The sequence below is a fragment of the Notamacropus eugenii genome, chromosome 2, assembly GCF_028372415.1.
Source record: "Notamacropus eugenii isolate mMacEug1 chromosome 2, mMacEug1.pri_v2, whole genome shotgun sequence".
In the NCBI taxonomy this organism is placed as follows: Eukaryota; Metazoa; Chordata; class Mammalia; order Diprotodontia; family Macropodidae; genus Notamacropus; species Notamacropus eugenii.
Genome location: NC_092873.1, coordinates 2943540 through 2960492, shown reverse-complemented (window position 1 = coordinate 2960492; position 16953 = coordinate 2943540). Strand labels below are relative to the sequence as shown.

The 16953-nt window shown below is 42.7% G+C and overlaps 1 protein-coding gene across 1 annotated transcript in view; it reads right to left on the bottom strand.

The window, feature by feature from the left end:
• P2RX3 (purinergic receptor P2X 3) overlaps positions 1–16953 on the bottom strand; it is a 35832-nt gene that overhangs the window by 13705 nt on the left and 5174 nt on the right. Inside the window, exons 2-8 of the mRNA XM_072638236.1 lie at positions 11231–11366; positions 10488–10559; positions 8604–8667; positions 7958–8051; positions 7513–7590; positions 4941–5082; positions 3711–3847 (exon numbers count right to left, since the gene is read on the bottom strand). Of these exons, the coding sequence (XP_072494337.1) occupies positions 3711–3847; positions 4941–5082; positions 7513–7590; positions 7958–8051; positions 8604–8667; positions 10488–10559; positions 11231–11366 (723 nt within the window). The remainder of the gene's footprint in view (positions 1–3710; positions 3848–4940; positions 5083–7512; positions 7591–7957; positions 8052–8603; positions 8668–10487; positions 10560–11230; positions 11367–16953) is intronic.

The window sequence follows — 16953 nt, the reverse complement described above, 5'->3', positions numbered from 1 at the left end:
AAGAGAAAGAATAACTAGAGAAGAAAGAAAGAGGGAAGAAAGGGAAGAAGGAAAAGGGACAGAAGGAGGGAAAAAAAGAAAAGAATTAGAGATAATAATTCTAGCCTAGCTGGTACTAACAAAGAAGCTAATGAATGAAAAAGTGTTTTGCAAACCGTAAAGCAGTGCATAAATACACATTACTATGATGATACATAGTACACCATCCTAATCTAATCATACCTAGTATAACACGAGGCAACGAGATAGAATGTTGGCCTTGCAGTCATCACCACATGGGTATGGATCATACCTTGGACACTTAATAGCCATGTGACCACAGTCAACCCATTAAACTTCTCTGTGCCCCAGTTTCCTCATCTGGAGAAGACATAACATTCAGCTTCACATGGCCACTCCCCTAATGGAGCTCAAGGTCTAGAAAATATTTATCTTGTTCTACATCAGGAGGGAGAAAAGATATCCTAACCCTCTTATAAGATCAGAAGATTTAGAGATGGGAGGGATTCATCTAGTCCAACCCTGTCATTTTGCTGATGAAGCATCAAAGATGTAGAGATCAAGCAGGAAGTGACAAAACCAGGTGAAGAACCCATATCCCCAGCTTCTCACTCCTAGATTCCTCTACTGTACTGGTAAATTCTCATTGAAGTTGATCCCTGCAGCCTCCCGTGTTCCCTGCAAACTAATTCCCTTCCCTTTATGACCTCATAGAATGTCAGAGTTTGAAGGGCCCTCGGAACAGAGAACGTAAAATGTCAGCATTGGAAGTGGCCTTAGAGATTTCTAGTCCTTCCCCCTCATTTTGTTGATGAGGAAACAGGTACAGAGAGGAAGATTGACTTGCCCACATCCCACAAGTGGCAGGGGTGGGAATCAAATCATGGCCTTCTGATTCTAAATGTAGAACTTTTGGAAGGCTTTCTTGACCTCACATGAATATCTAACTCTGCAAACCACCCCCCTGACCTCCCCACACCCTGCTCCTGGTTCTCCCTTCTGGAATCAAGTAGAACAAGTCAAATCCTTCTTCCATGTGACAACTTTTGAAATACTTGAAGAGAGTTACCATATCTGTCCTCTTCCCTAGGGTATTTTAATCCAGATGGAATCCCCTTCCCACCCTACCATCCTAGCTGCTCTTTTCTGGATAATCTCCAGTTCACCAACGTCCTAAAAAAAGGAACCCGACTCTCCTGCTGTGGTCTGGCTAGAGTAGAGGACTTTGGAACCATCAGTGCCTTTATTTTGGACAGTAGTCCTCTCTTAATGCAGTCAAGCAGCAAATTAGCTTTTTCAGCTGCCATGTCACATTGTTGACTCAGAAAGAGCCGAAGTTCACCAAGACTCCTATTATTATCCATCTATCATCTCTCTGCCTATCTCCCTACACACCCACACACCCACACAATAACACCTCAGTTAACAGGGATGGTTGGAGAACAGGGTGTTCTAACTAACCAAATGGTCCCATAAACCAAGGGGTTAATCCATTTACATGATGACAACCGGCCAAGGCCAGGACCTGGCAAGTACAGCATGGGGATGAGGTGACCCACATCTAGAAACTGCTGGAAGACAATCAGACCCGACTTAGCAAATCTCTCAGTTTTAGACTTTTAGCACAGCACTCCTCCAACCACAAATCTTCCCAGCTGGATCCCTACCAAAACACTTGGAAAAGGGCCCCAGGATGACACAAAGCTAGTTGGTTGCCCAGGCTAGTCTTGCTTGAGGGTGTCAGTTAACGGGAGGCTTTCTGGAGGCAGTTCTACATGTCTGGTGTTGACATCTTCATGGCAGAGAATCACAGACATTTCGAGATTGAAGAGACCTTAGCAAACATGCCTCTATTTCTTGGCTCCCTCACTAGATGCTGAGTTTCTTAGAGAAAGGGCTTTCCTTTATAACTAGATAAGCTCTTGATAAGCACCAATAATTATAAATCAGACAATGTCTATGAAGCTCCTGGCTAGTTAGACTAATGCTCCCAGTTTAATTTAGTTTGTACTTAAGAGAATGGGGAATGTTAAATATTCCAGTCTACCATTGAGATAGTGGAGAATCATACTAAAGTTTCACTTTCAGAAATGACAAGTTATCATTATCATTTATTACTATTAGTACCAATAAACATAGAATCGTGATTTGAATATCTTAAGCATCTTTCTTCTAGAGTGTTTAAAGGGTCATCCAACACCTCCTTTAATCTTAGAGAGGTGTTTGAGGACACTGAACATTAGGAAACTTTGGTCAGAAAGGGAAGAAGGGTCTGAAAAGGCCTGGGTTCTTCAGTGACATAGGTCAAGAGTCAAATCAAGGAAAAGAAGTCTAATCCCTCTTCTACAAGGTACCTTTTTGAGTACTTGAAGACATCTAACCACCCCCACCCCCAAGTCATCTCTTCTTCAGGTTAAATATCCTTAGTTCATTTGATTGTCATATAAAATGGTGCACAACCTTAAGCAAGTGATTTTCCTTTCTGAACTTCATTTTGCTTATCTGTAAAACAAGAATAGAACTAGCTAGATCTGGAGTCAGGAAGACCTGAGTTCAAATCCTACCCCAGACATTTACTATCTGAGCCACCTGAGTCTCTTTGCCTCACTTTCCTCATCTATAAAGTGGGACTATAATTACGCTTACCTTTTAAAGTCCTTGTAAAGATAAAATAAGATGATATTTGTAAAGTGCTCTGCCATTATTATAACAGAGCTGTTACAATTATAATTTAAGGTGTGCAAAGTGCTGTATATACATGAGCTCATTCCGTTCTCACCCTCTTGTGAGGCAGGTGTTATGATGATCCTCATTCGATAGATTAGAAAAGTGCAGCTCAGAGAGATCATGTCGTGCAGCTAGGTTCCATAGCTAGGTGTGTGAGGCAGGATTTGAATGCAGGTCTTCCTGATTCCAAATCCAGTATCTTGGATTTTCATTTTGAAGGGACCCAGTCATGTTAACTTCACTCCCAGGTTAACTCACTCTCCCGGACTCCTCTACCTCCCTCGCCTTACCCCACTGGAAAAGTCCTCTGCCCTGGGGTCTGCTCTTCTGACTGATAAGGTCCTAGCCCTGAAATAGACTTTCATGAGTAGCTCCACAGATGCAAAGTCACTCTCCAGATTTCTTCACTCTCTCTTTGTTCTATTACACAACATGTATTATCTTCCCCTATGAGACAGTAAGCTTGTTGCAGGAAAGAACTGCCTTGTTTGCTTATATCTGTATCCCAAGAAGTTAACACACAAGTACTTGGTGTTCTCTCTCTCTCTCTCTCTCTCTCTCTCTCTCTCTCTCTCTCTCTCTCTCTCTCTCTCTCTCTCTCTCTCTCTCTTTCTCTCTCTCCTTTTCCCCTTCCTCCCTTTGTCTCTCCTTCTCCCTCTCCGTCTCTCTTTCTCTCTCTCCTAACCTCAACAGAGCAGCATTTTTTTGATACTAACACAAATGCACAAGGCCACAAGCCATTGCCCAATAGCTACTTGTAAAAAGACATGAATGGTTTTCAAAAGCAGAAATATGAACAATCAACAACCACATGAGAGTCTGTGCCAAATCACTAATATCAGAAATGGAAACTGAACTCAGGTTTTCCCTCACACAGACCTTCCTATGATCCTATAGATGGAGGGCCCGTTATTCCCTATCATCAATGGGGATGAAGCTATTGGGAAAAGCATATCCCTGCTCCAATCCCTCCATGGAATTACCTGAAGTTGTAGCCAGCAGAGACACTGCTCTTCTCAGAGACACCATCTAGACGAGTGAAGGAGTATTTGGGGATGCACTGATCTGAGGACCTGTCCAAATCACAGACCCAACCAATCTTAATGCCTAGTACTCCTCCCTGAGAAGAGAAACCAGACATTAGTCTATTAATTATAACAATAATTAGCATTTATGTGGTGGTTTGGATTGGCAAAGCACTTTAGAGACATTATCTCCTTTAATCCTTACAATAACCCTGTGAGAGAGATGCTATGATTATTATGCTATTTTATAGTTGTGGAAACTGAGGCTGAGAGAGGTTAGATAATTGGTTCCACCTCACATAACTAGTATCTAAGTCAAAATTCAAACCCAGCTCTTCTTGATTTCATGTCTAGTGCTCTGTCTATCCACTATTACCTAGATAACCTAAATATATATATAAAATAAGAAATAGTTAAAAGACCCATGATATTTTTTTAGTATAAGGAACACTCAGATGGAGAAATACTAGTTGGCTCTCACCACCCCTGGGTTACATAGCCAGTATGTGTCAGCAGTGGGACTTGAACCCACGTCTTTCTGGCTCTATGGTGAGTTCTGTACAATACCCCTGTCTCTCAAATTATGAGCATTCTCACTTTCTCCCAGCTTCTCTGCTCCCCTGGAAGTAATTAGGTAGTATTTTCTTCCCTTTCTTTAGGCGGGGGATTTGGAGAAAGGGAAATAATTCATCACAAGGACCTCAATAAAGAAGCCCTACAGCTAGGCTGAGGCTTCATGACTCCCTAGCTCATAGGTCTGAGAGTCCTGACCTACCAACCATATTATGTGAGAGAAAAAGACACCAAGGTATGATCTGGCACAACGCCCAGCAAATAGTAAGTGCTTAATTGTTTCTTGATTGGTTTCCATTGTCTGGGGGACCATATCTTTTTTAAACATTCTTGGACATTTCAATGACTCAACCACTCTCAAGATAAGGAGTGGGTGTGGTCAAGTCCCTTTTTCTCACTGCACAGAATGGAAAGTAGAGGCTGAGATATAGGAGTGTCAACTGAGCTAGAGTCAGAAAGATGCCTAAAAAGTAGAGGAAGTTGGTGGGTTGGGGTCTGGCCCCAGGTTTCTGGACCACCTCCACTCTTCAGAAACCCACTGGGCCATCATGTCACAGGCCTCAGACATTAGAGGAAGTGCTGACACCACATGGGACAAGAGAATGGAGTCCTCACTGTGTTGGCAAGCTTGGCAAAATCTTGTCCTGCAAACTTGACCACGTCGCCCACCCGAAGGATGGGGCAGAAGGGGGCAGTTTCAGGGTGGAAATGGCATTTCTTTATGTCTGCAGAGGTGAGGTTGGGTAGCAAGTTTCCCCTGGGAAAGAGCAGAAACAAAGAGAGAAGACAGAGAACCTGAGTGAGTGGAGGAAAATCAGGGGTGGGTTGGCAGGGGACAAAGTGGAAAATAGAGTTTTCACTTAACATCTCTCTGGAGGATTCCTGTGCCAGAGCCAGACCAGAGACTATGCCATGCAGCCTGAAAAAAAGCTCCCAGCACAGGACCTGAAGCAGGAGGACTGGAAGATTGAGTAGATTTGGGTGCTGAGACTGAGAACATTACTATTCTTAACACATTGGGGTAAAGACCAGCTAGGGAAGGAGTTTTACTCCAATCCCCTTTAATGGTCTTCTCAGGGCTCATGGGAAAGGAAGAAAAAGATGTGAGTAGTCATAGTAGATATTCTTCACACATTTTTGATCAGTTTGAAGACATAATGAACCATAGATGGGACATAGAATGTTGGAATTGGAAGGGCCCTTAGAACGTAGAACATCAGAGCTGGAAGAGACCTTAGAACATAGAACATTAGGCCTGGGAGGGACCTTAGAACAGAATGTCAGAGGGAGATGGTCTGATACAGCAGGTTTTGCCACTGGTTTAATCAGAAGTTTCCTAGCAGTGTGACTTTGGACAAATCCCTCAACCTCCTTTGGACAGTTGCTTCTGCTGGAAAATTAAGGTTATTGAGCTAGATGGCCTCTGAGGTCCATCCCTTTGTTAGAAGTAGGGTCCTATGGAGAATCAGGAAGGGACTCCAAAACCTAGAATCTAGAATGTCAGAGCTAGAAGGGATCTTAGGACATGGACACCCTATTGGACCTAGAAAAGTCCTTTGATCAGGGTCCCACAATTCATAAATAAGAGTTTTGAGGCTAGGACCTCTCCATAGTACTTTCCACTATGCCACACAGTCTTCAACTAAATCAGGCCAGAGAAACCAGTTCCATGAACAGATAATTCAGACCAATTCCATGGCTTTATTTATCTAAAAGAAAACAGTCTGTGGAGAGATGTGTTTGTGTTTCAATGAATTTTGGGGAAAAGTGTAAGAAGCAGTCACAGTCATGTATAGATCCATAGCTTATGAACATAGCCACAACAATGACTTTGCCCTGGATGGGGACATGGGACTACATCTTCCTCTTAGTAATCTTTTGTCATGGCACAGCGCATTGATTGCCAGGTCCAGAGTCAGGAAAACTCATCTTCATGAGTTTAAGTCTAGCCTCAGACACTTAATGAGTCTGGGCAAGTCACTTAACTCTGTTTGTCTCAGTTTCCTCATCTGTCAAATGAACTGGAGAAGAAAGTGGCAAACCACTCCAGTACTTTTGCCAAAAAAATCCCCAAATGGAGTCATGAAGAGTTGGACATGACTGAACAACTCTCTCTCTACCTCACATAGGACCATGCCACTCCCTTTCCTGCACTGGGATAATACTCCTTTAGCTTGGTGCCTCTCTCCTGGGGTTTAGCTTTCTTCTCCTGCTTCCTCTCAGTAATTGAGGTTGGGCACAAGTGGCTACTGAGCAGAGATGCAGCCTGGATGGTCTGGAAGATGGTCCAGTCCCTCTCCCAGCTCAGGGTCACGCAGCTAGTTCAGTGTCTGAGAGCAAATTTGAACTCAGGAAGATGAGTGTTCTTTACTCCAGGCCTGACACTCTATCCACTGCTTCACCTAACTGCCCCATCATCATATATATAGTTGCATAAATATTATTATGACCATGATTGAATAATTTGGCAATTTGTAACACTACTCATTGGTACTTCACTTGGAGTTGGAAGGCCTGGGTTTTAATTCTGGCTTTGAGGCTTATAAACTGTGAGACCTAGGCCAAAGCATTCAACTTCCCCTTACTTTCACCATGTCCTTCACAGGGTAATTGTAGGGAAAGTGAATTGTAAATCTTAAAGCCCTAAGTAAAATGTGAGCTGTTGTTTTGTCCAAGGAGGAATATGGGCCCCAAAGTATTTGATAATTACTTAGAGGTGGTTCCAGCAAAAGCCCTAAGAGAGGTCTAGGCTGGGAAAGGATGTGGGAAGGGCCTACTACCTTCCTCAGTCTAAATGATAAGAAAGGACAAAAAGCACAACGAAGAAAGCAAAATGGATGTCACCAGGTGCACCTGTTTCATGTCCTCCTGTCTAGCTCCAACTTCCTAGATACAGGATGAGAGATTGGGGAGGAAGATCTGGATCAGTTCTAAGTGGGGAGAATAAGAGAAGAGGGCAGGAGTTGTGGCTTGGAATCTAGGTAGGTACAAACACAGTAAGCTATGGATCAAATTTTCGGGAGAAGTGTAAAAGGGAGGTAGGGAGGAATCTGTATATTGGGTTCTAGGAGGAATGATGGGGGAAAAGATGGAAGGAAACTGTCCACTGGGTTTTAGGTATGGAAATTGAGGGGAGAGGTGATGAGGAAGCTGCTGACTGGGTTCTAGGTACAGACCAAAGACTCACTTCTCAAAGTCGAAGAGAGGGAAGCGGATGCTGTTTTTGATGAAGATGGTGAAGTTCTCAGCTTCCATCATGACAGGCCTACAGGATGAAAGTAGAACCCTGAGTTCCTCCTGGAGAGTGGGCAAGCCCACCCCTCTATGTGAGTGGGGATAGGGAGTTGGTCCCCCAAAGGGTGGACAGACATGACCCCAACCCTGTAGAAATGGGACCTTGCTGGACTAAAGAGAAACCCTTTCAGAATCTCTGCCCTAGGGTGGGGGTACTCAGGAAGTAAAATGTAGGAAAGTCAATAGGTAGGCAAGGGGACCCCTCTTGCTCCCCAAACCCCAAGAATAGGGACTTCCCAGGGCCTCTACAAGGGTGCATGCTGGATAGTCAGGGAGAGTCTGGGGCTAGCACATCTTCTTCCATCTTTCTCAGGGGGATCAGGAAGCTTAGCTCTTACATCTTCACTGTGTCAACCTCCACAGGACACCAGCCTTGAATCTCACATGTTTTTAGCTTGGAGCTGTAGTTCACACAGCGGCCAGTGAGAATGCCTAGGGAGGAATAATGGTCATATCACCCAGAGATTCATCCCTTTCCCATTTACCCCCTCTATCTCCATCTATCTGATCTAAGGAGTTCTGGACTGGGATATATTGGAACCTGCCAAACCGCTAGAGAAAGATTATTGCTCAGTTTGCAGTTGTGAGTAGTTACACCCCAGAAATTGGTGAAAACTACAATCTGGACTTGATTGTTTTATTGATTGTCTAGATCTTAGAGAATACTAATATGTAGATTAAATTTCAAAGTTTGTCATAAGTACATTTTTTTTTTGGTAGAGGACTAGTTGCTAAACATTTACCAAGATACCATTGGACAGCTTCTCTATGACAGGAAGACTAACTGGGGGGCAGAAGGAGCCAGAATTCTACCTGAGGAGACAGTCACATCTGTGTGACTAACAAATCTAACAATTGTTGGAAAATGGCCCCCTTCTGCCCCAGCAGTGAGGAATTAGGTTCTCCCCAACATTAGCTCTGTTTCCTTCCCAGGATCCCCAACCAACAGCATCCTGGGCAGGGACATGGCATGGTCACACTCACCTCCCCCAGTGAAGCTCTCAGCCTGGCAGTCCCTGTCTGTGGTACAGGCATGATTCTCTTCATTCTGCAGAGACAGGACCAGGGGCAGACACTGTGATGGAGCACCCCTTCTCCCCTACCTCTCAGAGTCCCTCAAGAGGTTGGTGGCCAGGCACCCCACCTCCATTTCTCCACTGCAATCCATCCTTCACGCAGCTGCTAATGAGGATTCCACACATCTGACCATGTTAGTCCTCTGCTCAAGCAGCTTCAATGGTTCCTTATGGTCTCTGTTCAGTGTTTAAAGCCCTTCAGTGTTAGGCTACAATCTCTCTTTCAAGAATGATTGTATGTTACCTTCATGTCCCAGCTAGACTGACCTCCTTGCTGTATCTCCCATCTCTGGGCCTTTTTGTAGACTGGCCTCCACACTTCATAAGATCTCCTGCCTCACCTCTGCCTCTTTGAATCCCTGCTTTCCTTTAAAATGCAGCTTATGTGCCATGTCCTTCAAGGGACCTTTCTCCAGTCATTTGGGATCCATCTCCTGAGAAATTACTTTGCATTTACTTTGTTCATACTTTATATTAACTTATTTCTGTGTGTCTATTCTCCTCCCTCGGCCCCCACCCCTATCTCCTTCCTCCAGAATCCAGGGCAGGGACCATTTTGTTTTTAATCTGTACATACTCAAAACCTAGCATAGGGAAGGTACCTCCTCAGGGCTTAACAAATGCTGTTTGAATTCAATCAGCTGATCTGCAAACATTTATTGAGTGCCTACTATTATGTGCTAGGAACTTTGAGGATAAAAAGGTAGTAGCAAAAATGTTCTCTGCCCCAGAAAGCTTATTTTGTGTCAGGGTAGACTCTGTGTGCTCATATTATATCATGCCATATTATATCATATCATATGTTGATGTTATGTCATATTGTATCAAGTAATAAAGTATACATGTATGTGTATACACACATATAGGTTAAGTACAAAATAATTTTGGTGAAAGGGAAAGGCAAGTGCTGGCTTATTGGAAGGAAGGGGACCAGGAAAGATCTCATGTAGAAGGTGGTTTTAGAGTTGAGAAAACAAAGTTTTCTAAGAGGTGGAGGAAGGAGGGAAAGCCTTTAGGCTTGGAGATTGAATTGAGTGGCATCAGTCTTTGTCCCTTTGGGGAAGGAAGAAGCAGGAAAATGTTCTTGGCCCCTAAACATGAAGCAGAGCTACTGGTCCAGTTGCAGAATTCATTTTCCATGTTCTTGACTCTGACATGCTTTTAACTACTCTAAACCCTCAGTGCTCTGGACTGAGCCATTGTCATGGGGAAAAGTGATGGCTGTGGTGGTAAGAGCTATCCAAGTGAAGGGACTTCATAAGTTGGAGGGTAGGGCTGGTCATACATGGATGTCATTAACACACACACACACACACACACACACACACACACACACACACACACACACACACACACACACACACACCCCTCTCACAGCTAAATGTGGCAAATTAAAGTAACTGCATTTTACAGACTGAATCCTGCACCTCCCCTTTCTATAATCAGCTTCAGACCTTATTGTGATTCTTGGTTTTGAGCCTACTGTCTCATCTACCACTGCCTCTTGCTTCTCAACCTTTTCAGCTCCACGGTTCATCTGGACAAGTCCTTTGCCTTGCTTTACTCGCACTGAATCTCTAACCTCTACATTTTCAGGAACTTCTCCCCAGTAATTTTACTCTTTCCTGTCTAAGCAGCACCATTGTCCCTATTCAGATGACATCCTTGACAACCTTACCTTTCTCTTCCTTAGAAACATACTCTTCTCCCTCCCTTAGTTCACTAATTTTCCCTCTTTGTTATATTTTTGTTATCTCTATTCCCTTCTTTCTCCACCTCCACCTGTTCTCACCTCTGGGCAGAATCCTTGCCTCTGGTTTTCAGTGATGATCAATTTGGTGATGATGACAAACACAGAGGTCCCCTTTGGAGTAGAGGGTGGGAAAGAAAAATGCAATCATAGTTTGAAAAAAAAACCCTCACATTTGTAAGCTCTTATATTATATTTCTCAAGTGTTCTGACAGATATCCCTGCCTTTGATCCTCTCCAAACTCCTGGGTTCAAATCCTACCTCTGGCACTTACCGCTAGTAAATTATTTCCCCTTTCTGAGCCTCAGTTTCCTCTGCTGTGGAATGGGAATAACAATTCCAGAGGTATTTACCTCACAAGGTTGTCGTGAGGCTCAAATATTAAGATATTATACTAATGGTGCTTTGTAAACCTTAAAATCCTTTATAAATGTCCACTTGTTATTCATATTAGGGAGGGCAACATTATTATCTCTCTCTAGTAACTGGAGAAACTGAAGCCTAGGAAGGTTTAGTCACTTACTCAACGAAATGTAAGGCAAGAATTATAACTAAAACCCAGTTTTCTGTATTTTCAAGTCAATGCTTACAATAGCAAGACCCTCCCCATCCCAATAGGTAATTATCATTCCTTTAAATCTTAGTGTTTCTAGAGGGACCTTAATTCAGAAACCTTCAAGACCTTCCACTGTCTCTAGTCTATCACTCTTCCTCCTCTTTTATTCCCCCCAGACCTCCCTTTTCAGGCCTCCCCCAGGAATGTACCTTTCAGAAAGAGTTTTACCTGAGGTGGGGTCACATAGTCAGATACATCCATGACTTGGTTGGCATAACGTCCAAAACCCTTCACCTTGGTCACCACTGAAGATTCGATGGCTGTATCCCGTACTTGGTATGCCTTTTCATGTAAGAACACCCACCTGAGGCCAGGAGAGAGGGAGAGAAAGAGTCCCCAAGGTCAACCAACTTAGAGCCCCTCAAACTTGCTACAACGCCAAAGAGGTCTCAATGACCACTCTCCCAAGCCAACATGTCTTTCCTGTTAAATCTGCAATGGATTATTTTTAGTTTTCAAAACCAGAAGAAATTCCAGGACAAAAGGGTCCCCCTCCTTGACAAGGTTACCATATTATTATTTATACCTTATCATATTTATTTATCAATACCTTATAATAAATAAACAAGGGGTCATAAGATTTGGAATTGGAGAAGTCTTTCAGGTCATAAAATCACAGAATATGAGTTGGAAAAGAGATACAACCACCAAGAATTACCTGTATCTGAACTGTAATCACTTTTATAACATACCCCTCAAATTGTCCATTCAGCCCTTGTTTACAATTCTCCAGAAAGGGGAAATTAACTCTTAGTCATCTTGTGTCCTTTTTTAAGTAGCTCTGATCGATAAACACTTCTTACTAATACAAAGGTTCAATCTTTCTCAGCCCCTCACTTCTAATGTCAATAATGCCTTCCGTCGGGGATCACTTCCTACATGCCTTGTGTATACCTTAAGTGTACATAGTTGTTTGAATGTTGTCTTCCCCAGTGTGCACTTCTTGAGGGCAGAGACCCCATTTTGTTCTCAGTGAGTCTAAGAACTCTAAGGACACCTGTACATGGTAGGTGCTTAATAAATGCTCATTGGCTTAACTTAACTCTGTTTTTCTCCTACTTCGATTTAGCAAGTGGTTATTAAGCAGTTACTTTGTTCCAAGCACTGGAGATACAAAATTGTTGTTAAAGCAGTCCCTGTCCTCAAGGAACTTATATTCTATTTGGAGAAAGCATCATGCACATAGATAAATACATTTGAAATGTATACAAAGTGGATTAAAAAGTGCTTTGACATTGTAAAATTTTAAAAAACCAGCTTGGCCCCAAAGGAGAGATAGAAGAAAATACTTCCTTTCTTCTCCTTCACAGAGGTGGGGGTGGGGGCAGGGGTTGGGGAAGGAATGCATGGATTAGAAAGTTGCATATATTACAAGTTTTAAAATAAAAAATTATACATATACATAAAAATACACACATATGTACATACATACATACATATTTATATGAAGAGAAAGAGAGAGAGGGAGAGAGAGAGAGAGAGAGAGAGAGAGAGAGAGAGAGAGAGAGAGAGAGATTGGTTTGGCTACTTTCCCCCCTTCCTCTTTTTCTTTTAAAAAATGGTTATAAGAGAAAGCTCTATAGGAAGGAGACTGAGAGAAATACAGGAAGAAATTTAGACAATGCAAAAGTAAGATGTCAATAGAATTTAATTTCTTTTTAAAAGGACTTTCAGAACTTATGGAGAGTGGAGGATCTCCATCCTTTCTACCACCTAGAGGAAATGCTGCATACAGGACTTGGTAATTGATCTGAACTTTGAAGAGAGCTATGGATTCCAAGAGGTAGAGGGGAGGAGCAAGAGCATTCCAGGTATGAGAGATGGCCTGGGCAAAGGAAGAGAGGTGAGAAATGGATCATACAGGGAGACAACAAAAGTGAACACAATGAGGCCCAGACTGGAGAAATGATTTGTCCATGCTTATGTTGGTAACAAAAAGAGCTGGGATTGGAATCTAGGTGCCGTGACCTGAAATCCAAAGTACCACATTGCTCTTCAATAGCATCCCTCAAATGTCATCCAAGACTGAAGACAATCCTCCAGATTGTGTTCTGACTAGGTCAGAGGACATGTGATCTGGCTCATCTATTCCTCCCCACTCACTTTATGGATCAATAACCAAAGGCTGAGGAAGCATATTGACTTCCTCAGCTAGCTAATGGATGAGGAAACTGAGGCCCAGGGAGGAACTTGCCTATAGTCACACAGGTAGAAAATAGCAGAAGGGAGATTTGAATCCAGGTTTTCCTGACTCCCAATTCAGGTCTTTTCTCATTACAATATGCTGCTTCTCCAATCTTCCTTCTGATTGGTTGCTTCCATGTTGGAGGTCTGCATGTTAGAAGGATAAATGCTGAGAGTTCCAGTTGCTTCTCTTGTACTGTTTAGAGAGTCTGAGAAGGGATGTGCCTAGCCCAGAGGAAGTGGGACAGTTGAGTAAACTTAAAACAGTCATGGTTTACATTGTGTGATGACTAACTCTGATAGACTTAGCTGTTCTCAGCAATGGAAGAATCTAAGAACTCCAAAAGACTCATGATGGAAAATGCTTTCCACATCCAGAGAGAGAACTTTGGGGTCGGAATGCAGATGGAAGCATATTATTATTTTCTCTCCTTTCTTTTTGTTGTTTTGTTCCCTCTTTCTTGTGGTTCCTCTTACTACAACATGAATAATATGAAAACATGTTTAATATGAATGCATAATTAGAACCTACATAAGATTGCATATTATCTTGGGGAAGCGGGAGGAAAGGGATGGGAAGAAAATTTAAAACTCATCTTATGGAGGTGAATGTTGAAAATAAAAAATAAACTATTTTTTAAAAAAAACTTGAAGCATTAGCCCTCCTCCCCACCGAAATAAAAACAGTCATGGCTTGAAAATGAGCCCAGGTAGACTCCTGTGGGTGCATGGGTTTGGGCTGCAGTTTGTAAGATTTTTAAATGATGGGTTCCCCAGAGGTTGGCACCTTCTTTGCAATTAGTCTGTAGTCTTACTGTATTGCCAAGAGCAGAGAAGTTAAGTGACTTGTCCAAGATCACAAGTCCCTATCTAGTGAACTCAAGTCTTTCTGACTCCAAGGACAACTTTAAGTTTTGTACATAGAAAGAAGCATTTCAAAAGTGACTGCTGAATTGAAATGAATTGAATTAAGACTCATCAAACTAGTTTATACAAATGTACTGGTGGGTGAGATGCTAAGAATGGGTTTGGGGAGAGGAGGGGAGAGTAGGAGTGGTGATCCATGGTGATAGATCAAGGTCCAACTTCTAGAAGATCCCAAAGAACCATATTCTGGCACATAGGTACTTTTTGGGTTACTCACAAATATTCTAGAATGTCAGCACTGGAAAGGACCTTAGAATCTAGAACACTGGAGAAGGGCTTTCATCTGAGACTAGAGGACCAGACAACCATCTAGAGCTGGAAGGTACCTCAAAGGCCTTGTCCCACAAATCCCTCATTTTATAGCTGAGAAACTGGAGGCCAAAGAGGTTAAGTGACTTGCTGTAAGTCACACAGCTGGTATCTATCTGAGATAGGATCTGAATCCAAGTCTACCTGACTGCAAATGTGGCCTCAGACACTTACTAGCTGTATGACTCTGGGCAAGTCGTTTAACCCTGTTTGCCTCAGTTTCGTCATCTTTCAAATAAGCTGGAGAAAGAAATGGCAAAGTGCTCTAGTATCTTTGTCAAGAAAATCCCAAATGGGGTAACGAAGAATTAGATATGACTGAAACCACTGAACCACTAACCTCCTGCCTCCAGGTCTTGCACTGAATGGAGAGAACAATCATCCAGATCTCCACATAGTGCGACCTATATCCCTTTTGGCATATCCATATTTCGGGGTTCTGACCTCAATGCAGCCAGTAGGGAAAAGGGGGAAGGAGACCTTAGGCTTGGGCCCTGCTACTTCAATAGTTTAAACTCCAGTGCAGGACTTGGGGGAATGGGGAGCAGGGGAAAGGAAGCAAGAGATATGGGAGATAGAGAAACTTGCCCAAAAGTTAGGTGATTGAGATCACAGAAGTAAGTGGCAGGAAGCTTGGCCTTTTCCTGGAAGATTAAAGGGGTGCCCCTAGGGCTCCATGGTGGTAGAGGCTTCAGGATTCCTAGCCCTGATTTCTTGGTCAGTGCTGCCACCCAGTGGCCACTCACCTCCACTGATCTGGCCCGTCTTCATTTTGCCTTCTTGTATTTCAGAATGCTCAGCCTGGAGAAGGAGGGACTCCCCTGAAATCTTTTCCCTTCCCCCACTTCCTGCCCACAGTTTCTCACCCACCTCTTAGGACCACCAAGTGGTGGAGAAACCACTGCCCACAATGGCTCAAGCTATTGGTTCTATGATGCATAGTGAAAATTTTCATCATTTAAAAAGATCCCAACCACTCAGCTGAGATGTCCCAGTGCTCCTGCTGTCAACCCCTCCCCTAAAATATTTCCTTCTCCACAAGGCACACCATTCTTGACTCCTCTGTCTATTCAATTGGATGCATTAAGTATCTCTTAAGCATCTACTTGGTGCCACTCATGTTCTTGGTCCTGGAGATACAAAGGCAAACAGGAAACAGACTCTGCCCACTCTCAAGCTGGTTTTGTTTTACATATTGGGAAAAAATAAGGTAGAAGACAAATAAACACAAAAAGTACACAGATTTGAGACAAATTAATTTGAGATGGGGCTCAATAATTCCAAGGAGGTGGACATCAGACTTGCAGTAAGCAGAATTTGAACTAAGCTGAAGTCTCTCCCTTTTCCAATCCTTTCTCCACATAGCTGCCAAAGTGATATTAATGAAGCATAAAACTGATCATGTCACTCCCTTGCTCACTCCCCATCGCTTCCTATTAACTTTAGGACCAAATACAAACTTTTCTGTTTGGTGTTGAAAGCCTCTTATAACCTTGCTCCAACTTATTATTCATTGTTATTATTACTTATTACATTATTATAACTGCTTATTCTCATTACTGAACTTCAGGAATTCTACAGTGTAGATAAACTGACCCTCTTACCATTCTTTACCGACAACATCCTATCTCCCCTTTCTGTCCCTTTGCACAGGCTGTCCGTCATGCCTGGAATGTACTCTCTCTCATTTTAACCTTTGAGAATTCTTGGCTTTTAAACTTTTAAAACTCATTGATGAGCTCCTAAATGGGCTTCTCATCAATGAGCTTTAAAAGGAGTCAAAAATTCTGAAACGTTGAAGCCAGGAGGAAGTACATTCCACACTGCCCTCATACTACCATTTCAGCCAGGAAATTAGTTTGGATTGACTTTACATACATTTTGTATATGTTTGTATCTGCACTTGTTGTTTCTCCTGATAGAACAGAAATTATTCTGAGAGTTGAGAATGTTTCATATTTTTGTCTTGTGTCCCCAGAATCTAGCCCAGTTCCTGGTGCTTAATCAATATTTGTTTTGAAAGAAGCAGAGGTAAGCAAATGTAACATTCTGGCATGGGAGAAAGCCATGTAAAGAGAGATGGGAAATGGGATGTCTAAGACAGGAAACAGTTAAGTCCACCCGAACTGTAGAAGTGTGTGGGAGAGAGTAATATGTAATCAACGGGAAAAGATAGACTGGATCCACATTACAAAGGTTGTCAAATGTTAAACAGAGGAGTTTGGAATTTATCTTAGAGGCAATAGGAGAGTCACTGAATTAGCTTTCTTAAGCAGGGAAGGGAGACATGGTCAGGTCTATGCTTTAGGAATACCATTTTGGCAACGCTGCGCAACATGGGTGGGAAAAGGGAGAAGCTGGATGCTGGGAGTCCCATTAAGAGGCTGTACCAATAGTTTACAGAATAGGTAAACAGGGCCAAAATCAGGGTGGTTTTCATAACAGTGGAAAGAGGAGATGGATGAGAATGA